The sequence below is a fragment of the Argiope bruennichi genome, chromosome 9, assembly GCF_947563725.1.
Source record: "Argiope bruennichi chromosome 9, qqArgBrue1.1, whole genome shotgun sequence".
In the NCBI taxonomy this organism is placed as follows: Eukaryota; Metazoa; Arthropoda; class Arachnida; order Araneae; family Araneidae; genus Argiope; species Argiope bruennichi.
In genome coordinates, this window is record NC_079159.1 from 37,174,275 (window position 1) to 37,201,658 (window position 27,384).

A 27,384-nucleotide genomic window follows, 5' to 3' on the forward strand; every position below is an offset into this window, starting at 1 on the left:
GAAAAACTATTATATATCATTCATAAATGTTTATAAAATATTTAAGCATGACTTCAGTAGATTATATTTAAAGTAAAAAATTTTAAATTGTAAAATAAAGCACTTCAATCTTCTCTTACTTGAAAGAAGCTAAATGCAACTAATATATTTTATTCTGTTGCATAATACTTCAGTTTTTGCGGTTATCTCGGATTTATTAGTAAACTTCGGCATTCGCACGTGTTTTGTCCCTATGTACTTTTATAAGGAATAAAAGCCCCTCAGTGGAAATGAAATAAAAATATGAAATATAGGGCAAATTGTTTGTATTCGTTATATAATACTGTATAGTTAGTAAAAGATGAATCGTGTTTTTTGTCTAAGATATATCCATACTTATAGGAAATTAATGCATTTTTATGATTATAAATCCCTAAATTACCGTATAAACTATTGTAAGTACGGCAGACTTTTGTCATTACTTTGTAATTTTCTAAGACTTCAATTCCATTAAATAAAGTAATTTCTGATCTTAATTTGAATTCAATTAAATTGGCATTACAATGAGAATTAAAATTTAATTTAATTAAGCAGGTTGGACTTCAATAAATAAAAGTAACTTTGTTATTAAATTATTTTAAGTTGTACATTGCTTGTATGAATAACTTGGTCAGTTTTTTTCATCGATATTAAACATATTTAATAGTATTGTTAAACATTTTCACTTTGCTTTTTGGATAATACTTGATTTACAGTAGTTAATTAAATGAAGTTATTTTGACACATACTTTAATAAAAAAATTATTATTAATTAAATTTTTTTTTATTACAAGCTACATTTGAATCAAAATTTTACACTGATGTTGGTAATGTGATTATATTTCATCCGTTATTTTTTTAAAAAGAAAAATTCAAATTGAAGAACTTTTTCAAAATAATGCATTGGAATATGCTGATAGTATTATTTATTTATTTATTCTGAATCCCTATCACTTTGAAAACACTTGAATAGTTGAAGTAAATGAAATAAGTAAATTTGTTTATTCAAAGCCTGCTTCATATTTTCATGATTTTTTTTCTCAGAACCAGTATAGAGCCAGTAGGAAAATTTAATATTATTGAAAAGGAAATAATGCAATTAAATTTAAAAAATAAATTAGTGCCAACTGTGAAAAATAATTGCTTATGAAAAATATAAAATTTGATTTTACCGATAATACTTTTCAAATAATGCTGGATTTTTCAAATAATTATTTATGAAAATTTGGCTGCAACAAGTATCTAAATAAACTTTTCTAATTTTTTTCAATGAAATTTAATATTTTCTTAGATGACAAAGTGGGAAGATATCAACTTTCAACTCTACAAAAAACTAAAGCCATTTTAGAATCTAAACTTTCAAAGAATAAAACTGAAATTAAAATAAAAACTCAACCATATGAAGAATTATTAAAGGGTGAGTATTTATATTTCATTCAATTTTATGACCTTATAAAAATATTTTTTTGAAGGAAAATATTCTTAATTTATTATTTAGTATAGAATGGGATATGTAAATATTCAATTTAAAACAATATTTATTGAAAAAATAGAAAGTTTTTAATCAAAAAATAGAAACAATTTTAATCATGCATTCATTCTATTATTCTTATATTTTATTCTTGAGAAAGGAATTAAATACCAAATTTAATAGATTAAATGCATAATAATTATGCGCTTTTCATGTCTTGTATATAGAAATTAAGTTTTTACCAGTTCTGTAATAGAATCTGCTCAATTTCTAATTTTTTTTTATTTGCCAAATGGAAAATTAAATGTGGAAAATTGCTTCCAGAATTAAATGAGAGCTGTTAAAATTGTAAATATATATGCTTATTCATTGAAAATTGCTTCCATGTTTCTTGGAAGATATTTTCAAATCAATATAAACCTAGTAATTGTTTATTACTTTACTGAATCTGAGATATAAATTTTACAAAAATATTTATTGTAATTGTTTTTTAGGGAAACCTTTAAATCTTTGCAATTTTTTGACGGTATTTTATCTATGCTGTTAAACTGAATTGAAATTTCATTTAAATTGTAAGATATAATTAAATGCTTTTTTATAAATTTGTTATGTATTTATATTAAGAATTTATTTTCCTTAATTTTTGTAAATTTTTATCCAGTTAGAATTTTATATATGCATTGAAACTTGTCATTTGATTGCATCTCAAGTTTTCCTGCAATTTTTAGTTGCATTTTTCATCAGTTCTTGTTGCATATTATTTAGGGACAAAAAGCAGTTAATTCACAAATCTTTTATATAAATTGAAAATTAGTTTGAATTCAGCATTTAATGTATTTTTATCTGCTTAAAAAAAGGATATCTTTAAACAATGTCTTTCTCTTTAATACTTATACCTGAATGTGATAAATCATTTTGTAAGACACGTCAATTTTGGCAACTCTGCTTTCCTAATGGTGAGTGGGGGAGGGAGGTATGTGGGGGAGTAGTACAGGAACCTAAGAGGAGAAGGTGATCTGTTAAAATTAGCGTTTGTGTTTGTTCATATTTTATATTTTATTTTTGTGCTGTGTTCTGTATCAAAAATGTGAATAAAAATTTGGGACTAAATTTTGAAGTGATCACTGTCTCTACTGTTCACACTAAAGAAACCCCACATGAAGAGGCTTTTTTTTTTACACATTAACTATTATTTTTCTTTTCATAAATTGGGATGATGTTTTGCATTATTAATTTCAGTTATTAATTAAATATTTCTCATGTCATATTTTTCCCTTTAGTTTTGGAAGCTAGGGAACATAGTTTAGAAGACGAGAGTCAATCTAAAGAAGAAACAAGTGAAAATGATCTTCAGACATCAACAATTAAAAACTATAGTAATGAAATTTCTGCTACAGAAAAAGATCCTATTGTGCCTTCGGAAAAGACTATTATTGATTCTATTGACAATGAAGGAATTTTTGCTGTAAAATCTTCTTTAAAGAGCAAAAAGACTGCTGGGAGTAAGGCAAAAGATAAAGAAGGTGAGAAAGTTAAGGCAACAAAAACTGATAAAACAAAAGACAAGCTATCAGCAAGACAAGAATATATAAAACGATCAACAAGGCATTCATATGCTTTACGTGCTTTGAAATCTTATATAGAAGTGAATATTAATGCCAATGAGGTAAATAATTTTTATACTTTATTTATTATATTTATTTATCAATATTTGTATTTTTTATAAAAACATCTTTTTTTTATCATTTTATTGTAAAATTGTAATTGTATTATTTACTATATCATTTTATTGTATTGTTGAATGTATTTATTCTGCTCAACTATTTATCTGCTTATCTGTTTTCACTGTTAATTTTCTGTTTTTATAATAGATTATTATTTTGATTTAATAATGAATTTATAAAACATTTTAGTTTTCCTAGTGTGTTAAGGTGGCTAAGTAACTTCCATTGGAAATTTTTGAACTCTATCTTAAGGCTATACTTTTAATCAGTATTATCCAAATTCATAGATTAAGTTGTACTGTAGCAACAAAATACTCTATGTAGTCAAGCTGAATTTTGGAAATTTTTCCACCAAATAAAACAAATATGTGCTTGTTTCCTCCGAAAGTCCTTAAGAAATGCTATCTATCTCCATTCATGGCTGCTGAAATCAGAATTTTATCTCGAGTGATATCTAGATATTATTTGGATATCAAATATATGTTGGATATCTGCTCCAAAAATTGCTTTGACAAATATTGAATTTTCACCTATTTTACTATTGAATTTCTCCTATATTTTATGCCTTTGAATAAAGGCTACTGTTTGTCTACCTCAAGAATAGCTCCCGCCAATATGTCTACGATAGTCTGTTGCCGTGGAAACAAGACCTGCTCTATTTTCAATGGGGGATTTAAAAAGAAAGGCATCCATTTTGGCTTACTGATCGCCTTGATGACGTATTGGCGATTTTTTTTAATTGATTTATAAAGAATGAAAAAAAAATGTTTAATATATTAATTATATAATAATATTTAAACTTTTAGACATAAAAATGAAATATTAATGAATATGCAGTAAAGATGAAAATTATTACAATAAAAAAGTAATTATTTAACTTTTTAATAATTGTTTAATATTTTCATAACTATTAATAATTATCAAGGACTTTAGATTATTAATAAAATGACAGAACTTCGTTGATTATTAAACTTTCAGCATGTATTTTCCAACAATTTTTAAGGCAAAACAGTTTTAAAAATAAAATAAAATAAAATACCGTCTATATTTCGAAAATAATGTTCATTCAAGCATTTCAAAATCCTCTAAATCACTCTCACAAGTTTTGGTTTCTTCTGAATCAGAATCATCATTGGTATCAATTTGAAATGACAGTTCGTCCACTAAATCTTCTAACAGTCCATCTTTCTCCCAATAATTATTTTCAAGCTTTTCTACGTTTTTGCAATGCGCTGCCCATTCTGCCGAAGTAACTTCAGTGATAGCTGTTTGAAGAAGAGATTTCAGATTGTTCAAACTTAAATCGCCAGTAACATTTCGTTCCTTTATTATTCTTTTTACAGAGGACCACACAAATTCGATTGCGTTCAAATCGCAATGATAAGGGGGTAGTCGGATAACTTCATGTCCTTCTTTCTCTATTAAATTATCAATTTTATAGACAATTTTCTTTGGACGATTACTGTCTATAAGAGAGAACAGTTCCGCTTTTCGCATTTTTTGATCGCAGGGTAATTCCGTTGTTTTTCAACCAGTCTATCATAACTTTTTTTGTAGAATACTTCGTTGGAGTGGGGTTTTCGACAGTTGTATGATACGATGCATTATCCATGCATACGACACTGTTTGGTTGCAAATTTGGAAGAAGTTTTTCCAACACCCATTTTTTAAAGTTTTCATAGTTCATTTGCCCGTGATAGTCGCCGCTTTTTGTTGATGCTTTATATACTAGTAAAGCACCCATAAGGAAACCCGTTGATGACCCAGCATGAACAACTATAAGTCTATTTTTCGAATTAACATTTGCTATAGCTCCCAAAACTGTATCATCTTGCCAGCATTTCTTAAATGTCAAATTGCTGTCTACCCAAGTTTCATCAATATAGACAATCAGTCGTCCAGCTTTCCTGTGACATCTCATTTCTCTCAAATATCTGTGTCTCCAAAAAACAATATTTGGTCTTTCCATGAGTACTTTTCTATTATTCACGCACTTCTTCCATCGGAAATTCATTGAATGTAAGACTTTGCACAATGTGTCTTTTTGCCACGAAAATCCAATTTTTTCTTTCAACACGGGTAGTAATTTTCTGAGGGATGGTACTTTCCTTTCTTTTATGTAAAAGTCTTGAATTGTTTGCCGTATAACACACTTGTCAAAGTTGTCTATTTCACAGTTTCGCTTACTAGGTCTTTTACGGTATTTACCGGGTGATTTTAAAACTGTCGATGAGCCCGATGATGAAACTTCCTTTCTTATTTTTTTTTTATTGTAGCTTCAGAAATTCCAGTTGCTTGAGAAGCCCTTTTCAGAGCTTGTGGGAGTGAAATTAACGCAGATTTCGATGAAGCTTCATTGGAACAAAATTCCGCAATATTATATACAATTTTACGTGCCTGCGATTTCAAAATTTCACCCTTCCTTAACTTAAAGACCATCTTGCAGGTTTAGCAAAATAGCAAAATCAATTTAACCAGTAAGGAACAAATAATTTTAAAAGCAAAAGCAAAATAAACACAAGGATAAGATAACGAGTGCAACTCTTTTAAATCCAAGAAGACGAATGACGTGATGTAACCTTTAATTCCGCCAATTCCCTATACCCTTAATCCCCATTAGAAATGAACTAGTCTTGTTACTACAGCGACCGCCACTAGATAGACTTCTTGGCGGGAGCTATTCTTGTGATAGACAGACAGTAGTTATGCTAGCTTTTACTATGTTTGATTTGTCATGCATGCAAATATATGTTGGATATCTGCTCCAAAAATTGCTTTGACAAATATTGAATTTCATATATTTTACTATAGAATTTCACCTATATTCTATGCCTTTGAATAAAGGCTAGTTATGCTAGTTTTTACTATGTTTGATTTGTCATGCAAGTGAGATTTCCCATGATTCAGATTAGTGAATTACTTAGATGACTGTATATCCCACCTAATTTTTGCATTTATTTATAATAAATATATATAATTTAATTTTATAAATATAAAAAAACAATTATTCAGTGTGCATATGTAATGTTAAATCATGATGATTCTGATTTAATTCTGTTGATATTGAATTGTGTACAATTTTTATATTTTCTTTATTTTAAAGAAAAAATCGAATATATTAGTAAAAATAATGCATTGCCAGAGTACTAAAATATATTAATTTTCTGCGGTGAATAGTAATTGCAATTAATTCAAGAAGCATAATTGAAATAATAAGTATAGTGGATTGTGCAATTTAAGTATATTTAATGTACGTTAATAGAGAATTACTTTTTTATTTGTTGCTTAAAGTTCAGACAAAAGTCCATGAACAAGTGTTTGCACAGTACAGAATTTCTTGTGGATAAAAATCTTAATCTTGTGGAAAAAGTTCTTATCTTTTCTTGTGGATAAAGATCTTAATCTTACACTGTATTAAAATTAGATTTTTTATAGGAATACTGTATCTTTATCCATTGATTTTAGTGTCTAATGTTTTTTAATTCCTAGAGCTTATTATAGCACTGTATCATTGTGTATTTTAGAAGAAAGGCCATATTCAAAATTGTATATTACCATCATGTACATTAAATCCATTTGGGTTAAATATCCTCATGTTATAAAAATATTGATATGAAACTATAATATTGCTTCCTTAAACAATTAGCCTCATGGCAAAGAAGAGAGTTATACAGATATTTTAAAGTATACCTTGGCCTTTGGGGCCATTTTGTAATAAGGTGACAAATTTAGCAACAAAAATTAAAGTTCTAAAAATATATATATAAATTCCTGCGATATCTCTATTGTGAAATCCTTCGAAAAGTCTTGATAACCAATACCAATGACTATTTCTCATGAGGTTCTCTGTAAGTCAAGTGAATTTTCTTTTCAAAGTACTGATTTTAGAAGAACGAAAACTGATTGAATTAAAAAAGATATTGTTACAAAAACATTTAGAATTATATTAAATGTTATTTCCTTGCTTAATGAATTGCTCCCATATCCTGAGAGATTCAGAACCCTAAAATAAATAGTTATGTTAATATTTTCATAACTTTATTACTATTTGTGTGTTCAGGCTTTTAGCAATGATGGGCCCTGGCTGCATGTGATTAAAACTGTAAGATAATGACTATTAAAATATATATAACTGCTTTCTGGATATATTCAACTTTTATGTGGTTAATGGGTAAAAATTTCTTTAGAAAACAGTATTTAATTTTACTCACCTGAACAGAATGAAAATGCAAATAATCAATTCTTTTTATTTGAATTATTCGTAACTGAGTAATATAAGTTTGTATTCAAAACTATTGGTTATTAGGATTCTGGTCCTGAACATTATATGTTGTATTACATGGAAAGTCATTGGTTAATTATAAAAACTTGTTTTTACAAGTTTTAGGTTGAGTTTCAACTTTAAAGGATGTCTATAAAAGTATTGCTCTTGCAAATTCTGTTATATATCTTTATAAAATTATTAAATGCTTTGTAAAACAGAAATAATGCTACTGATAAATATTAACAGAAACTACTTGTATTAAATCATTTGACCTCAGTGTGATTTATAAAGAAAAAAGAAGAGTTTGTAAATTTTCACATTGAGGAATATGGAAAAATTATATAAATGAATTCCATGCTCAATATTCGTAACATATACTCTTAAAAAGATTTTGGAAAATACCTGGTCAATTTTTAAAATCTCATCACTGATTATCTTTCTCTAATTAAACATAATTTATATAAATATATAGCTATTACTAATTGCTAAAAGGTAGCTCAAATCTTTGTTTTATGCCATTATATTAACTTTTAATTATATATACAGTTACCTTTTTTTTTAACTGAATGATTAACATTTTTAAATGCTTTTTTAGATGGAAAAGGCTCAGATTTATTTAAGAAGACAAATGTTATTACTGAAGAAAAAATACCAATTACAAAACTTAACTGATGTTGAGTTGTACAATTTATTGATTTGTGGTTGGGCTAGGAAGGTAAATGCATTTTTTTTTTCACTTTTATATCTGAAAAATAAAATTCTTGCCATTTTTAACTATTTAATTTGACATTTTAAAGTATCTATATTTGTAATAAAGTTTAATGACTCAGGTTTTTTGGTGATTATTATTCATTTCTATAAATTTATCTTAAAAAATATCCTTTTAATATGTATTCATATGAATAATTTGCATTTTTAATTGATTAGACCTATCTACTTAAGTAGAAATTTAAGGTACACCGGGTGTAATATACAATGCATCCTCATTTTGTAAATAAATTAAAAAAACACTTTGTAAATTGAAATTTTAATAATATATGGTATTATTTTGATTCCTAGTATTTCTCTGAAATGCACAAATAAATGTGTCCATTGATTTAATTAATTTTAAATTGATGTAATGATACACAGCTGTTTGTGAAATATCATAAAATTTCATCGCTATTGAAGAATCAAAACTGGCTTGATCCATTTATAATAATGGGTAATATCAGTTAATCTATTGCAGTTTATCACATTGATTACAAATGGTGGAAAACTGGTTTTAAATTTGAGTCCCAAAATAACCAAATCAAAACAAAATTTGTTGAAACATATTAAATTTATTAAAAATTATTATCAAAAGCGTATGTGTGAATGTATTTTAATTCTTCATTTGATAAGTTAGGATATCTTTTACTCATATTTATATATTTTTGCAAAACTAGTTAAAATTTAATTAATTAGAAAGACAACTGCTTGTATTGAACAACACTGAATTCACAATTCATTTATTCCATGCAGTTTTTTTTAGTAACATTTTTATAGATTAAGCATTTAATTATATTATTATAACTTACATACTTATATCTTACTTCATTTAGCTGATAATGTTTTAAATGTATTGAGTTATTAAAAATAATTCTAATATAGCAGGGTTAAATTCATGCCTTTTATTTTATTTCAGATTTGAATTCCTGTTTTCAAGTTAAAAGTTCAATTATATATATATAAACTAAGCCACTGCTGATATATTGTGATCAAATTTATTTTATATTTTAAGATTTCTAAGAACATTGTAAATGAAAAGAAATACTGTAAAATTATTCTCTAAATTTAGTTATTTATATGTGTGAATTTTTAATTTAAAACAGGGAAATTAGTATATTTGTCAGTTATGGGATGTTTATAGCTATCTAATTTTTTATAATTATTAATGTTTAAAAGAACTGAATATTTTTCAGTATAATTTTTATCATTTTAAAATCTCTTATTTAAGTTCTTCGACTTAAAATAAATTTGTATGTTTGAATTTCTACAGGGTAGAATTGATAGAATCAAACATGTATTTTCTCTGATGAAAGAAGATAATATGTCTCCTAACTTGCAGTCATATGCTGGCTATTTAGAAGCTTTTTCTAACAGCAAATATATGGATGTTAATGAAATTCAGAATGTTGTTGATGAAATGAAAACAAAGGTAATATATTTAAATTTGAATTTTTTGAATAGTATCGTATAAACCTTTTTAGTAAATAGCAATTTTTGTTTCTTTTTTTTTTTTTTTAACTCGACTTTGAATATTTATAAAGATTATATAAATTACTCAACCAGGGTTATGTTCCTGAGGACATTCTGAAGAAATGTATATTTAAAGGAGATCAAAGGGAAAAGATTATTAAGGTATTACAATATTTTAAAAATGACTTCATTGATATTTATTTCATTTTATCTTTTTTATCATATATTTTATATATCTATTTGCCTATTTTCAGGTTCTCGGTTTTGTAGGTGCTGATATATCTCCACTTCCTCCTGAAGTTGGTGAAGCTTATTCATGCAAACTTCTTCAACCATTAAATGATAAATCTTTTGGGGTATGATTTGGTTTCGAATCACTTAATAGATATTTCTCAGGAACTTTCATTATTATATATTTATTTGTATTTCGGCATTCAAAATTTTTTTGTCATGCATTTTAATTTATTATCTAAAGAGTAAAAACATTTTTTTTTAATCAAATGGTCTTTTTAAAATTTTTGTGTAAATGTTTAATTTTAAATGATTTGTAGATATTTTAACTATTGGAAAACATTATATAGAAATTGCAACTGAAACTTTAACAATTCATTTTTATGACTGTTTTTATTTCTGTTATTTGCAATAGTGCACAATAAATTCAAAAAATGAATCAATATATTTTTTAGAATGATATTAATAAACTGTCAACTATATAATTATAGTTTAATGGTCATTTTCTATGCTTTGATATTATTGCTGCTTTTAGGTAAATTGCATTGGATTAAGTTTGCTTCAGAGAGACAAACTAATTTTTAATAATATTTCACTTATTATGTTGAAGAAAATTAAATTAAGTTATTGTTATTTTATTATTATTATTTTGCAACAGATTTTTATTGAAAGATGATTTAATTTATTTTCTGTTTTTCATTTTTAACTATTGCTTTGCATCCAAATGTAGATAAATCTAATTTATAATCACTTGGTTTAAAAGTCTGACCTTACGAAAGCATTACATATATGTGCTCGAACCTTTCAAACTAATATATCGTTTTATTAATAATTTTGTATAATTAGCATCTTTTTAAATGTATTTAATTAATGCTTGATAATCTTTGAAATATTTTGCATGCAGCAACATTCTGTCAGAAATTTGGATGCTTATATATTTATTTACTATCAAAAGAACATAAAGCACAGGAAAGAATTTAAAAATGTATTTGCCAAATAATATTTTTAAAGGAATTTTTTTGTAACCGAAATTATTTTGCCTATAATTATCTAGTCAGTCACTTTGATTCTCTATGCCACAACCATAAAATCTTTAAAAAAAAATAAATAATATATTACTAAATATAATTAAGTATGATGATAATTAAAGAAATGTGATATTATAAGTAATGAGATTTTCAATATTTTTCAGTCTTCTTCTTCTACCGTTAATTATGTTATTTCGTCTTTTTAATTAAATTTTTTAGAGGCATAAAGTCATATAAAGATCTTTCAAAAAAATTCTTTTCTGCAGTTACTTTATAACCAAAAATTGAAATCAAATTTATATTATTTTCAAGTTTTGATGTGGTGCAAAGTCAAAAGTATGTTTTTCTTTTACGTATAGAATGTTACCAAATATTAAGATGATAATAGCAATTCGAATAGAATAAAAAATAGATTTTAGGAGAAATGTGTAAATTATGAAATATGAGCAAATAAAACTCTGGCCATTTTTATTGGTACCAAATAATTATTAGTAACATTACTTTTCAGTTTTTAAAAACATTCAGTGTTTATTAAACATCTATGTAAACAAATATAAAATCAAGTATATAATTACGAAGATGTTGTTCTATGAAATATTTACTATTAAGTATTTTGCTTCTATGAAATGATATTTTTCAAACTGGACTAATTTGTTAGACAGTGTTATATCAATTCTTCAGAGAAAAATTCCTTTTCAAAAAGTTATGACTTCATAAAAGCTGGTCAAAAATCTCAAAATTTATTTTCTCCCCATCCCATGGTTTCAACTTTGAGAAATATTTCTTTTAAAAATATTTTTGCAACTGAAAAAATATTTTTTTAAACTGCCAAAATTTGAAAAAAATTCACACAACAATTAAAATAGTATAATTAAAAAGATATATTTTTTAATTGCTCATTTTTTTAAAAAAATTACTCAAGAAATTGCTCAATTTTTTTTAATTACTCAAGAAATTGCTCAATTTTAATTAATTAAAATCTTAATTATAGTTTCAAAAAAAGTCTGCCAGGGGTGTACACTTCTGCCCTCTAAAGTATATAATGTGCCATGTTTAGCAGTTCTAAGTCAGTCGTGGTTAAGTGCCAACACACACAAAAAGTACATGGAAATAGGATTTTAAAAAGAATTTTTTAAATCCTTTTATATAACCCGCAATATATTGTATTTAATATTCTGTTATTCCTGAAATCTTAAATCTGTTCATGCTTTTCATGTAAGTTTGATGTAATAATTATTCAAGAATTATGGCCAAAAACAAGCATTTGTATATTTCTGTGAATAGAGCTTGAAATCCATTATCTGCATTAAAAAAATTTATTAAGATATTTCAATTGAATTATAATTATCAGTGAATAACGAATAATTATATTTTTGATATCCAGTCAGTATTCAAGAGATTTTCATGGTATAGAATTAAATAAATTTTTATTTCTTTCCTTTACTATTTTTTTCACTTTGTGCTTCTTTTTTCTTTGCGACTGTTATTAAAAGTATATTTTCTTGACAAAAGCTACCATGATTACGTCCTACTGATATATTAACAACTCTGATTTATTCCAGTTTATTTCTATTCCAGTGCATATTAAGAGTGGTTATTGAAAAGATGATTTCAGTTGTGTTTAAAACTAGAAATTGAGATGGCTTGGGTGGAAAAAAATTGATTATTCTCATTGTAATGTGACACTTTACTTATGAATTGATGCTTAATAATGTCTCCACATTATAACAGGGTCCAAAAGATGATTGCCAATTTGATTGATGCTTAATAATGTCTCCACATTATAATAGGGACCTAAAGATGATTGCCAATTTGATCATTTTATCATATTGGCAATCAAATAGTATAATTTACTCTAAATGAAAATTTGAAATTAATGAATAAGATCAATAAGTAATAAGTTCAGTGATTTTCACATTTTTCCTGATCTTCCACAATTATTTTCCCAGAGAGGTGAAAGATTTCCAAGTGTTTGCTATGAAGAAAAAGACATTTCTACCCTTGCTTCCAGTCAGCTGGAAATTGAAAGTCAATACAGCTTGCAGATAACATCTGTCGATGCCATTAATAAAGTCAATAATTTAACTCTTAAATCTGTAAGTTCTTACCTCTTCTTTTTAAATTTAAATAGATGATTCTAATGCTCATTTTTATATATACAGTTGCTTCTCAGTACTGTAACAGTACACTAATCTAGCCCCTGTTATAATATAAGTGGTGCAAAGGAACATTAAAGGATCAATAAGTCACCTCATACAGATATTAATGGCTTTAGTTTACTGTAAATATAATTTCAGATTTCGAATTCTATTTTGTCATTTTTTTTATTATATACATCACTAATTTTTGTATAATTAATATGTTTCACTGTTAAAATGTGTTTTTGTTTAAGGACTTGCACTAATTGGGCTGTCCTCTTGTCTGATATCTACCAAATTAGTAAGAGTCTATTATAGCACATATAGTTTTACATACACAGCTGGGACTGTCCATTTTATATATTTAAGTAACTTCGTGGAAAAAATATTTGAATTGATGATTTTTTAAAATATGCTTTCAATATACTAGAATGATTTTTTTTAGTATATAAAATTTATGAAAAAAAAACTAATATATTTGTACTAAATATATATATATATATATATATATATATATATATATATATATATATATATATATATATATATATATATATATATATATATATATATATATATATATATATATATATATATATATATATATATATATATTATTTATTACATTCAAATGCATTATCATAAGGGATAAATATGATTGCACATTATAAATTGTTATCCTTCACTGTGTAGCAATATTTACTTGGAACTATTGGTTTCTTCTTTTTAAAAAAATTAAATAGTATATTTAATTTATAAAATAACTTTTTGGGGTTTAAAGTATTTAAATATTGACTAATCATTTTTAATGAAAAATTAATACCTGAACTTAATGTTTTAGTTACTTTTCTTTCATTGCTTTCTACATCAGTAAAGATTTACATAATTTTAACTGAATAATAAAATAATTCAGTTTTAATTAAATATACAGTTATAATATTTCCATATCTTTTTACTAGAACATTGTTTATGGCATAACTGAAATGAAAATAAGCACTATTATTAAAAATAGGCACTAAAATTAATGCTTCTTGTCTTCCATCCTTCTTATTTTCTTTCCAGCCAAAAGATCAAATAGTTTTGACTTGTATTCCTTCCATTATTGAAAAAAGTTTTGGCCCGTGAAATCATTACTAATGAATGTAATCTATTCTAGCATTTTTTAAATTCTTTTTTAATACTAAAGGGCAGAATTCTTGTTCTAATATAGAAAGAGGAATTGCTAAGATACACAAAGGTGATTGGTTTAATTTTTATAACATCTGCTTGTATATATTTTATAATATTTCATTAATAAGTTGTGAGAAATTCCATTTTCTAATTCATTATTCATATTACTTAAGAAAATAAAGATATCTGTATTTCATTTTTAGAAGCAGTCTTAAACTATGAATTATCTTAACAGACAAATGAAATCATAATAAAAATGTTGGTACTAAAGATTTTGAAATCATTATCTTTCAGATTCTACAGTATTAATAAATAAGACGTATATAAAAAATTCGTGTAGAATATACAGTATAAATCAATTAAAAGTTGCTACTTGTTTTTTTTTTTTTTTATGAATATGGGATTATAAATTTAAATTGTGCAAATTGCATTATTGAAAAAAAAAAGTAATTTTGTTCAATTAAATAAGACTAAAAAGTTATTTAACAAACCCACCAAATACATGATAAAATCTGGTAGGTGTATATACATTGGCCATTACTGTGAAATATTCCATTCATATCCAAGAGATAAGATAAAAGAAAAAAATCTAGAGAATCCTATTTCTTGCATCAATTTCCCAAACATTTTTTTTTTTTTTTTTTTTTTTTTTTGAGAAATTGAAATAATATAAAGGAAAACTACATTATTTTGTAGATAGATTTAACTTTTGTGCTCAATTAAATAAATTGATGATTAATTTTATAGACTGAAAAAAAAAACTGGAAATATTGCAGATTTACAGTGCTTATGCATATATCACCCATAATGGTTATATTTTAATTTGCCTAATAATGTGTGCATAATTTGTATACTTTTCATTGTGCAAAATAAAGAAATGTTTTGATTTAGTTATTTGCTTTTCAGAGAAAATATTTAGAAGAATGCACAAATATGTGGCGAAAAAAAATAACAGAGGCTATAAAAAATTTCAAAAGTATCGAAAGAAATTGTCACATGCGAGGTAGTGATATACATTCATTTCTTTATAGCATTTTCTTAATTTATGAAAATTTTTATAGCAGTTAGTAATTTGTTCTTCTTTTTTAGGATATCAAAAAGAAGAATCGATTTATCCTTACATTGCTGTAGTGGATAATGATGTTCTTGTTAATTTATTGTTGCAGGTGAGAAAAAAGTGTTTTAGCTTTTAGAAAGAATGGGTTTTTTTCCCCCTTCATATTAATGAGTTTCCTCATTTTGTTTTTGTTATTCCAAACTGTACTATTAATTGCTAGTAATTTCACATTAGCAACTAATTTTTCTGCTTTGAACTACAATTATTAGTGAAATTTAAAGGTATAAATAAATTAGGAAAGTTCTACCTTAGTATATCTAAAATAAAATTTTAATATTTTATTTTCCGGACAGATAAAATTTTCTTAAGTATAGATTTTTAATCATATTCTAACAAACTATTTGAAAAAAAAAAAAATGCATTTAGGACATTAACCATTGAAATGCTACATCCTGGCATAGGGGTAGCATGTCTTCCCCGTGATCTGGGCTTCCTCTGTTCAAGTCCCAGTTCGAGCATGGTTGTTCTTCATCTGTTCTATCTGTGAGATGAGTGAATGTGCCCCCTGTAAAAAGAGGCTGTGCAAGCGAATGTGATACGTGAGTAGCTAAGACGTTTTCTTGGCCCTAGTTGGCGTTACTAAAAAAACAAAAGACACGCCCTGGCTTTAAAATCGCTGATTTCAGCAGCGAGCTTGTCCATGACAAGTGCCATTAGAAACAACAACAACCATTGAAATGTTAATTTCTACTTCTTCATTAAAATAAAATATTTCTGAATATGAAATCTTTTCTAAGCTTTTAAATGTTTCAATTCAAATAAAATTCCAGCTGATAAGATTACTATATAACTTCTATTTGAAAATCATTTTAAATAACTCTGCTTTAATTTGTTTAGTGATTGTAAAAAAAAAAAAAAAAAAAAAAAAGTGAAACATTAAGAAAAGCAGTTGAGAGACATTAAAAAAACAACTAATGTGATAATATCTTAAAGTCTTAATTAATATTTAGTCAAATTTAGTTGACATTTCAATGATTCAGATATTAACGAAAGAATTTTTTTCAATAGTTTGTTAGATTATAATGAAATTAGAAGACGGTACTTCAAACCAAAGAAGTTTAATTTAGTTAAAAATAATCATGGTATTGCAACTTCTTTGTAGGAATGGGACAACTTATAAATATAATCATGTTAAAATAGGTGCCTATGATGTACCTATGATGTTTATAGGTACTATCTTTAAAAGAAGTCAAAATGATGTTCAGGACAGGAGCTGCCAGCCAGCAAACTTACTGCATAATTACTTCTTGAAAAATAGGTGCTTCATAAGAACTGTTAATAATGTTTGAATATTGTGGATTTTTGATCATAAATTATTGCACTTTTCCTCATTGTCTTTAAACTGTGTTATGGCACAAAAATTATTTTTACACCTCTTTAAGATTTTTTTTAATCCCTCTTTTGATTTTAAAAAAGAAATTTAAATTTCATTTTAATTTATTTTTTAATTTCAATACATTTAAAAAAATCATTATTGGTTTTATATCTGCTGATATTGCAGTGATATTAAATACTGTCTTTGTATGCGCACTAATTTTGTTATATAATTAATAACAAATTTTTAAACTAAAATAATGATAGAAGAATGAAAATTAATCATGCCATGATATTTTGGAATAGAGCTTTGAATAGCTGCTTAATATTTTATAGAAACCATTTACAACTACTGTAAGATTAATTAGTATAATTATAGAAGAAGAATTGCAAAATCATTGAATAGATTTTCTTTAATTTTGTGATTGTTATGATGTAAAAATTGAATTATTTCTTTTATTTGGCTTCAGTTGAAAAACTATATATAAATATTAAGTTTTTCTATTGAAACATAATTTTTCATTTGAAGTAGGGTCTAACTGTGTCCTTTCTGTGCAATATATTGATCTTCAAATCACTTTTTGCATGCATTTATTGTGCAGTTTGGATCTGAATCATCTTGTTGAAATGCTTATGAATAACTGTCTCTCAAAAACTATTATATGTAAAGTTCATGACAATTCTTACAGAAGCTTGACTTAAATATGTAACTTTTTGGGGAATTTATATACTGTTTAATAACATGGATCTTTCCATTACTTTTTGATGTTTTGTAACGCTTGATTATAACTTGTACCAAACATTTCATGGTAGGCATAAAGAATGCAGTTCTTAGATTTTTATCTTTGTTTTAATGCTATCACTATCAAATGAAAATATTATGATCATATTACTTCACATAATTTTGTTATGCTGTCTATTTAACATGGGTTTAAAACAATTTAATCTTTGGGCTGCTATTGCTTAATATAAACATCTTGGATTTGGACAAGGGGATTTCAAGTTTGAAACTGATTTTCATCTGAGATCCTTTTGTATACAGACCTGGTGTTCAATTAATGTGATTCAAGGGTAAAATATCCAGCCACTTCTATAATGAGGGAGTAGAAATGCTACTACATTTGTCATCTTATCACATGATTATGATTGAAAATAATTATGTCAGTTTCAAAATAGTTCTCATGTTGTGCCAAAAAGGATATTAATTAAAACTCGGTTTAATGTTTTTAAACCTCATAGTTTTTGAAATTTTAGTATTTAGATAAGTTCTCTGTTATTTTTGCAAAGCCATCCACCCCCCCCCCCCCCCCTCATTTTGTACAAACTGAAATTATTTTATTTTGTCACCTCTGTTTGGTATGTCAATTCATCTGTTTACACTAGTTTTTAGGTGGGCCTTGTTTAGGGGTAATTTAAACTTCTTATACCTCTTGAAAAATTTAAAAATCACAATTTTGATTATGATTCTAATCTGATCAAAATTGTAGCTTGTTTGCACAATACTATTATTTTACATTATTTTGTAATTATTCCTTCTATTCTTTTACCAATTCATTAATTTTGTTATATCTCCTTTCCAAATGAAAGAACACAGAACACATACAAGAATTAGAAATTACATAATACACTGTCATATCTTCTCTTGTCACTTATAACTATATCTTGACAATTATATTTTATTGTGATCTGATTAGCTCTGTAATAAAGCAAAATGACTCATGGCATTTTCTCTAATCATGGTTATGTTTATATAAAAGAAAGTTGCTTCAAAGCAACTTATGCAGTTTATAAATAATAATATTTTTAGTTATTTCTTTTGATTTAATAGATGTAGTCGAAGAAAATTTCTAGTATTCATTAGTACTTTCTTAAACTTATGTTGTAAATCATCAAATTATAAAATCACATTTTGTTTTAAAGTTTTTACAAATCTCTGCTTTAATGTGGAGTATGCATGCTTATACCTTTGTATGAACCATGATAATACATATACATAAAAAAATAACATCTAAATCTCTTACTTTACTGCTCTAATCATGTAATGTTTCATCTGGAGGAATACAAGTTCCTATATATATATATCATGTAATATTTTTATTTTAATTATAGTAATATAACTGATGCATGTACTTCATTTTCATTGCTCAATGTCAGCTTGTATTTTTAAAAATTGAAAATACATAAAGCTATTTAGAGTACATAAGAGTCAATACTATATAATTTTATAATTCAGTTTTGTGATCTTTTCAGAATGCTAGTTTTGAATTCGTTTTAATTATTCTTTTTAAAAATTTTTATACAAAATTAATTTAACCTAAAGGATGATTATATTTTAATTTGCAAGTGTATTGTTTTTCTCTATATATAATATTGGACTCTTTATTTCCTCTTTTTATATGAAAAAATTTGTTCAAATCCTCTTCTCATTTGCACTGAAATTAAACTAATCCTATGCAACAGGCAAATAAAAATATGTATAATAAATATATTGCATATGAGTAAAAGAATAATAAAACTTTAATTTTCTTTTACTTATGTTGAAACTTTTGATCATTAAAAAAATTAAATTAAAAATAGGCCAATAGTTTATAAAAACTCAAGAGAGATATGATTCTTCATATTATTTATTGCTTAAGACTCACAATTTTGACATTCCTAATAAATAATTTTTTTAGCACAAAAAAAAATTTGTTGTTAAGAAGGCTTAGAGTAAATATAATAGCTTTGAAAATCATATTTTAAATGAATGAACTTTTCATTGAAATTTAAATTTCACTTTCTCTTTTAATAATAAATTTTTACCTGTTTACTTAAAAAATGAACCATGACTTTTTTTTTCTATAGTGTATCAGAGAAATAATGTTCTTAAATTGTTTTTACTGCTATATTTACATAAAATTACTGCACTTATAAAATTATTATGTAAAGGCTAATGCTAAGAAGAGTTTCAAGCATCAGTTAATCTATATTTTTAGATATTATAGGTATATTATAAATGCACTGTATTTAAATTGCCCTTTTTTTATTTATTGGAAGATTAAAAATTAATAGTTTTACTAATCTTTTTTTTTTTTTTTTTTACAGCAAGTCAGAGTAATGGCTGAAACTGGCGAATTTTTTAGTCCAAATGAAAAAGTTCTGTATAAAGAGATGGGTGTGAAAGTAATGAATCATTATTTTGTTTGGCTGAATAAAACAAATCAAGTAACTGATAAGGTATTCTTTGGCACTTTGTATTTATCGAATTTATTTCTGATAGAGCAATTTTTTTAACAACTATTTAAAAATGTATGCTTGGTAAAATGCTCTAAGTCAAAGCTGTGTTTTTCTGAAAAAGAAGATAGCCTGTTTCTAATGTGTGTGTCTTTTTTATTGCCATTCCTAAATGTGTGTGTGTGTTTTTGGGGAGGGAAAGAACAACTATATAAATTATTAAATTAGTTTTTTTTACAATTTTGATCGAGTAAATAACAATGGATGGAAACTTAACATCTACTGGTATTAGTTTTTCTTTATATCTTTGACAGTTCCCATGATTTTAAATCTTCTTACTGCTGAACCTTTTTTGGAAATTGTGACATGAACTGGACTTACCCATTATGAGTTATTATTGGCTTCTCATTATACAAACCAATAAATATGTCAGAAAAGTGATTTTAGTAGTTGCCATTTTCCCATATTGTACTTTCTTTTTTGCAATTGCTTTGTACCATCCCCCCATTTACTTTAATACATGCAGAAAAGGAAAATATATAAAAACCTCTCACTATCCACATTTCATCTCTTATAGAATTTATCACTGCATCATCTTTAAATTCTTCCACATAATGTGCAAGTACCCAAATAGCTTTTCACACCTTAAATGAAAATTGTGAATGAGTGAAATTTTCTTCATCCAAGTCACTTTTATAAAAGTGAAGTTAAATATGTATTTTTGAATCTGTCATTGACACAAAGTAAGATCAGTAGATAGCAATAAGGAATTTATTTTCATATTTCTCCCAAATCATGAAGGAAAAATAGAAATACGAACTTACTTCATGCTTAAATGTTCTTGAGAAGATATCAAATCTGACATGCCATATTAAAGTAAAGCATATGATATTGCCACATAGATGAAGTTAGCATAGATAAACCGTGTGTTAACTAAAATCAAAAATAACACTTGCTAATCTCAACTCGAGACTTTATTCGAGGAACTAAACCTTACATCTATTTTTATCTACAAGACGAAATGACTCAAATCTTCCAGATTTAGAAAAATACAGAAATTATAGGAACATTTTAGAACAAACAAGAAAGTTTAAGCAACTTGCCTGCAGTTAGATACAAATTTGCAAACTGCCACTTCCAGTTCATAGCATTTTAACACTGATTCATTCAGTCCGTGCCAAGTTAGAACAAGTTTTAATACTATATATAATAAAAAAATAACATCAAAATCTCTTACTTTACTGCTCTTAATTATTTCATTTGGAGGAATATAAGTTCCTATATAGATTCTGTAATATTTTTGTTATTTTAATTATAGTAATATAACTGATGCATGTACTTCATTTTTACTGCTCAATGTGAGTTTGTATTTTTAAAAATTGAAAATACATAAATCAATTTAGAGTACATAAAGAGTCAATATTATATCATAATTTATAATTCAGTTCTGTGATCTTTTCAGAATGCTATTTTTGAATTCTTTTTAATTATTCTTTGTTGAATATTTAAATGCATTTGGTTATTGTATATTTTTGAAAATAAATTATTTATTGGCATTGCTGTTGCTTAAATATTATATATCGTTTAGGTGACTTTAATATATAAAGAATACTTGCACTATCTTTTGGATCCAAAATTATTAGCTGAATATTCTCCAAGAGAATATTGGGAATATTTAAAAAACCAAAATCCAAGTGGTCCTTCAATAGTAAGTGTTTCAGTTTAATTTAAAATGTTAATAAATTTACACTTCTTTTGTATGGCATTCATTGACAATTTTTCTTTTAGGATGTTGCAAATGTCCCTTGGCCTCATGGTGCTTTGGTAAAAGTAAGTTTTGAAATGATTTTAATTTTATGATTTAATGCTTCCAGGAATAACATATTGTTTTAATTCAATAAAACATTTCATAAGCAAAAAAGTGATATTTCTTTTTTTAATATTATTAATGAATAGAATGAATTATTTTTATCAGTATTAATGTGGTTTCGTGATATCTGGAGTAATTGTGATATTTGGCTCAAGTATAACTGTTTGCCCTGCATCAAATATCCCAAAACATAGAAAAAATTATTCAAAAAATTCAGCTTGACTTAAAATAAAATTTTAAAAACTTTCCTTGAAAAAAATTAAACTGAAAGTACAAATTTTATGATATGCTTATTATAATTAAGCTTATTCTTTAATGATGCATCTCATGCAAAAAATGTATTTATTCAAAAGTCAATCAAAATCATTTTGGTCTACTTATTTATGTGAGTATATTACAATTATTATCTTTAATGAAATGTGAAATAATATGACATAAACATCATTGGCAGATTTTTAGGCATTTTATGATGCTAGGAAATGCACATTGTTTTAAGACCCTGCTTCCAACCGACAAATTTATTGTTACATTTCCATATAATAAATATGATAATGATTGATCTTAACTTATTATTTTTATTTAGTAACCATGAGAAAACATATGCCACATTTTTTTTTTTTTTTTAATGTTATCAGGAAAGAAAATGACTAAAGTAATTAAATTCTTACAAAAAATTAACTAATGCTATTTGGAATAACATATTAAATAATTAAAAATAATAAACAGCTGAAATATCACAGTTATCTAGAAACGGTCCCCAGAATGGCATGTATAAATTTTATGTTTAAATGTTTAGTAACATAAAAGTATTTTGTTGAGGAAATCATTAAACATAATTTTACAAAATATTAAAATTTTAGCAATTGTTAATCCTGAAGAACAAAATGGTCGCCAAAGATGACTAATAAGGATTTAATTACCAAATAGCTATAGTTAATTTTTTGTAAGAATTTAAAGTATTTAGGTAAATAATAAAATTATGTCAAATTTTAGTAATTTTGCTCAACTTTACTTCATCTTGCAACTTTTAAAATAATTATTACAACAAAGTGTTTATATGCCAGTTTAAAGTGTAAATATTTATCTTTTCAAAAATTTTGATTTAAATATTGTAAGATGTATCATTTAATTTTTATAGATTTTTAAATCTTCCTTGTAAGTGTAAAATTGCATCCGTTTCTTGCTGATGAAGGAGATCTAGTTGCTTTTGGTGACCAGTTGATTTACCAGACATACTGATATCTAATTTTATTTAAATCATATAAGCATAACTTCATGTTCATGTTTCTAGCAAATTATCAGACATTAAAGTCGTGTTATTTTAATTGCTCCACTCACTGTATACTTGAGCATTTCTAATGACAATCAATTCCATGATATCATAGCACTATTAAAAAGTGAATGTCCATTCATCTATCTTTTAAATTTCAGGGTACATTCAGCTTTTTTATCCATCTCATTTATTACAATGATATTAAATAAAGTCCTACTTTTTTAGCTTTGATATTTTGGCAATTTAAAAAAAAATTATTAGTATAATTAAAAAACAAAGCAATTTTTTAAATTTTGAATTGGTATAAAATTTATTATTTATGATAATATTTTCAAAAGTTATTACGGGAAAACATCAAAATTCAGCATAATTTTTAACTAATTAAAATTATAATTACATTTTTGAAAATCACTTCAGATGAATATTTTTTTCTTTCTAGGGTATATATATGTTCTGAAGATAGTATTTGTATAGTGCCAATGTGCACACACATTCATCTTTATTATTACAGATATACAAATAAAAACATTTAATGGTTTTAATGAAATATGAAGGAATAATTTACTTCGATTTTAAATATAATTCCACAGGATATGCCAGGTGGAATCTGTTATCAAAAAGCTGTAACACGAAGAATTGATATTTCAATATATTATAAATAAGTAATTAATCAAACTACAGTTTATTTTTAAATATTTCAAATTATTCAATATATTCCTAATACTTTATAAATATAATCCTATTATTAATAAGTCATAGAATTTGTATATGTTGCAAATTTCTTTATTTGGCAGTTAGGCTTATAACATTTCTTAATAACTTTGAATCTCCCCCCATAGCCCAGTGGTATTAAGCAGTTGTCTAGTCGGTCTAATTGTAAAACTTTTACTGATAAATATTAGGAAGAGAAATAAAATCACCGAAAATGTTGCTAATATAAAATTTATAATATGTTAACTAATATAACAATATATATAATATGTTTTTATATACATAATATATTCTATTAATAGAAATATACAATTGAATGCCAATATTATTATACGTTTGACATTGCTACGTTTTTTGTATTTTATTTCTGTTTTTAAGAAATTAAGTAGTTGGTTACTAAAGTTAAAAAAAAAAAAAAAAAATGTTGAAACATTTTTTTTTAAATCTTACTTAATTTTTTATTTATCTATATTTAAATACTTTAAAATATGTATATATTTAAATCCTAGATTGGAAGCGAGTTGTATGATATTCTGCAAAGGACTGTTGCTTTTGATCCAAATAAAATACGTCATAAAGCTTCAAATAAGTGAGTTATTTTATTTTTGCTGGAAGTAGGAAAAGTAGATTAATTCATTTCTGTATTTATAATTCTGGATAATCTTCTTAAATTTTAATATACTAAAAAATTGTTTGTATTTGAATGTAATTTTGAAAGTGTTTATAATGTATTTTAATAATAATTTCTTGGTTTAATTTCATGTCTCATAAGTATTTTCAATAAAAGCGACGATGTATTAAAATCTTTTTTCATTTTTAATTGTATTTATTATAAACGTATTTCATGTGTGATTAGATTGAGAATATATGTATGTGTATGTGAACAAAATAATGCAGAGTTAGACAATTGTAGAATCAATTACATGACAATGAACATGAAAAGGCTTTTATTAAACATCTTGTAAATTACATTTCATCTCACAGCAAGGATTGCAGAAGAAGAGATAAAAAGTTTATAGCTTCAAAAGTATTTGTTGTGACTGTATTTGACAAATTTGACCTTATTGCATACTTGAAAATATTCAAAACTTCTTACTCACTGGAATGGAAGAATTGACAATGATAGAAAAGATCAAGATATTAGAGGCTGGTTAGAAATGAAATTATTGTTGAAAAAATTATCTTTCATGCCACTTATTTTAAAATTCAAGCAACTTTTTTTTGTCTTTTTATTATTTTCCTTTTTTCTTCCCTAGATCTGCTGTAACTCCAGCTTTCTTTGTAACCTATGAAGATGATTGGGATGGTGTTGATATGAAAATCTCAAAACATATTGGGGTAGAGATTTTTTTCTAAATATTTTTAGCTGTTAATTAAGTATTTGATTTAATATCTTGTGATAATGGAAGCAAGTAATACTTTGGAAAATTAGAAATAATTATCCAGAAATGGATGAAATAATTATCCATTAGTCGTTGTTTTTTAAATCAAGAAGTAATGTGAACTAAGTTTGTAAATTGCATTTAAGTATTCATGATATTAGTTATCTATCATAACTTAAACATAGAATATTTAAACAAGGAAAATTATTTGTGTAGATTTTCTGTTATTTGAAATCAGACTAGGAAGTCTCGTTATAAACTTTTAGGTTTTCGTGATTGTTCATATTGTAAGATGGTTATTCTTGGTTCATGCTTCTTGTGTAAGATACATGCACATTCACCACATATTTTGCTGTCATATAATCATGTATTCATATGGCAGTTATATGCCATTCCAGAAGACTTTATTTCAATATTTGCTTAAATAAATTTATTAATTTTCCTATTCTATAATTTCTTTCTTTTGCTTTAATATATTTTGATAATTTTCTTGCATTATAGACTCATCACTTACTATGCAAGCTTTATCGTGAGGCTAAACTTCCATATTTGGAATTTGATGCATCATTAGTTCCAATGTTATCTCCTCCTAAACCATGGGTCAAGCACGATTCCGGTGGCTTTTTAATCACATCAAGTAAGTCTTGGTTTGTTTTAAAATATATTTATTAAATCTAGAGACTATTATTGACTTGCTATATATTTAAAATAAAATTTGATAAAAATTTAGTCTAAATGTTTAAGTTAAAAAATAAATATTGAAAATAGTTCATTATTATGAAGAAAAATTATAAATTATTTTTTCTATGCTTTTTTTTAATAAAGTAACATATATATTTCAATTAAAAAAATCATGTTGTGACCTAGTGATAAGGTCTCAGTTTTGGTACTGGAGGGTTTCAGATTCAAAGGCCCTTCCACCAGAGAAATGCCATTAATTGAGTCTAGTACACATTAAATCTGTAGGATCTACCCACTTGTTTGATGTGGAAGTTTGGAGATATCATCCTTGTCATCTGAGCATGGTTCAAAATTATGAGGTTCATCCCCCAAATAACCCTGATATTGCTTTAAAATGAGATGTTAATATTATTAAACTGAAGTTTTCAAATGAAGCTATTGTTAAAAATATCCATTCTATGTTGTACCATAGAAAATATTATTGTCATACCATTCTGTACCAAGAAATTAATAAAATAATAATTTTTAATCCAAATTATTGAACATGTTTTGAAATGGACAACACATTGATAACTATCTGATATGGTACAGTATAGCCTTGCTTTCATTCCTTTCTTCAGCATCTCCCCATTTTTTGTAACACTTATGATTCACTCAGATTTTTTCATGTACACAATGTATCTCAAAATGATCAAATTTATATTTACAAGTGTTCATGCTATCTGCCATTTACATCGTGTGTCAAGGAATTTGTTTGTGAAGATTGAGATAAATACATCATAAACAACCAGTAACTGCAGCTTTGTCCTTAAAAGGGGAATGAAAACAATTTTAGTAAATTCTATGAATAAATAAAGACATAACATAACATAATAAATAAACATGAACATAAAAATAAAATATGCAAACAGAAATCCGATTGAAATTATTTTGGTTCAAAACAATGTTTTTTTTTTTTTGTTTTTTTTGTCTGGATTAAATGTTGCTATTATTGTAAATATATTTTTAGCATCAAATGTTTCATACAGATTAAATACTATGAAAAATAACCAGATTACAAGAATCTAATGCTCAATATTCTGTTTCTATCCTAGTCTCTTTTTCCTAGCTATTAGCTACATCTCCTAGCAGATGTAGAAGACAGAGTTAATTAATTTGTATTGGATATTTATTTAAATACTAAAAATAAGAACTATATATTTTATAAAATTAATAATGTACATTTTTAAAATATTTGTTTCTTTTTTCCCCTTGGATATTTTTAATTATATAAGTAACTGTTCCTCTGGTTCCTTGAAAAGTATAAAAGTGGGTAAATTATAGTTATAATCAAATGGTATATATTTATTTGAAATAATTTTGCTTGGAGCTTTTTTTTTTTAATAAATTTGATATGTTCTCAAATGAATGTTTAAATTTGCTGTAGCAATAAATATTTGTAGAAACATTAAGCAGTATATTAAGTATTGTAAATTTTAAATATTTTATATAATGTTTCCTATCTGTTAATATTGCTTTTTTAAAGTTGAATTGATAATCAGTTTTCCTGTATTAAGTAC

General features: G+C 25.4%; 1 protein-coding gene across 1 annotated transcript in view; it reads left to right on the plus strand.

Annotated features, from left to right (window-relative positions):
* Positions 1-185: 185 nt before the first annotated feature.
* Positions 186-27,384, plus strand: part of LOC129984584 (DNA-directed RNA polymerase, mitochondrial-like) — a 44,156-nt gene continuing 16,957 nt past the window's right edge. The window contains exons 1-16 of the mRNA XM_056094503.1: positions 186-434; positions 1,310-1,435; positions 2,770-3,155; positions 8,073-8,192; positions 9,498-9,656; positions 9,791-9,859; positions 9,952-10,053; positions 12,906-13,052; positions 15,171-15,267; positions 15,354-15,430; positions 19,780-19,911; positions 21,497-21,616; positions 21,697-21,738; positions 24,272-24,351; positions 25,019-25,100; positions 25,646-25,781. Of these exons, the coding sequence (XP_055950478.1) occupies positions 341-434; positions 1,310-1,435; positions 2,770-3,155; positions 8,073-8,192; positions 9,498-9,656; positions 9,791-9,859; positions 9,952-10,053; positions 12,906-13,052; positions 15,171-15,267; positions 15,354-15,430; positions 19,780-19,911; positions 21,497-21,616; positions 21,697-21,738; positions 24,272-24,351; positions 25,019-25,100; positions 25,646-25,781 (1,969 nt within the window). The 5' untranslated portion in view covers positions 186-340. The remainder of the gene's footprint in view (positions 435-1,309; positions 1,436-2,769; positions 3,156-8,072; positions 8,193-9,497; positions 9,657-9,790; positions 9,860-9,951; positions 10,054-12,905; positions 13,053-15,170; positions 15,268-15,353; positions 15,431-19,779; positions 19,912-21,496; positions 21,617-21,696; positions 21,739-24,271; positions 24,352-25,018; positions 25,101-25,645; positions 25,782-27,384) is intronic.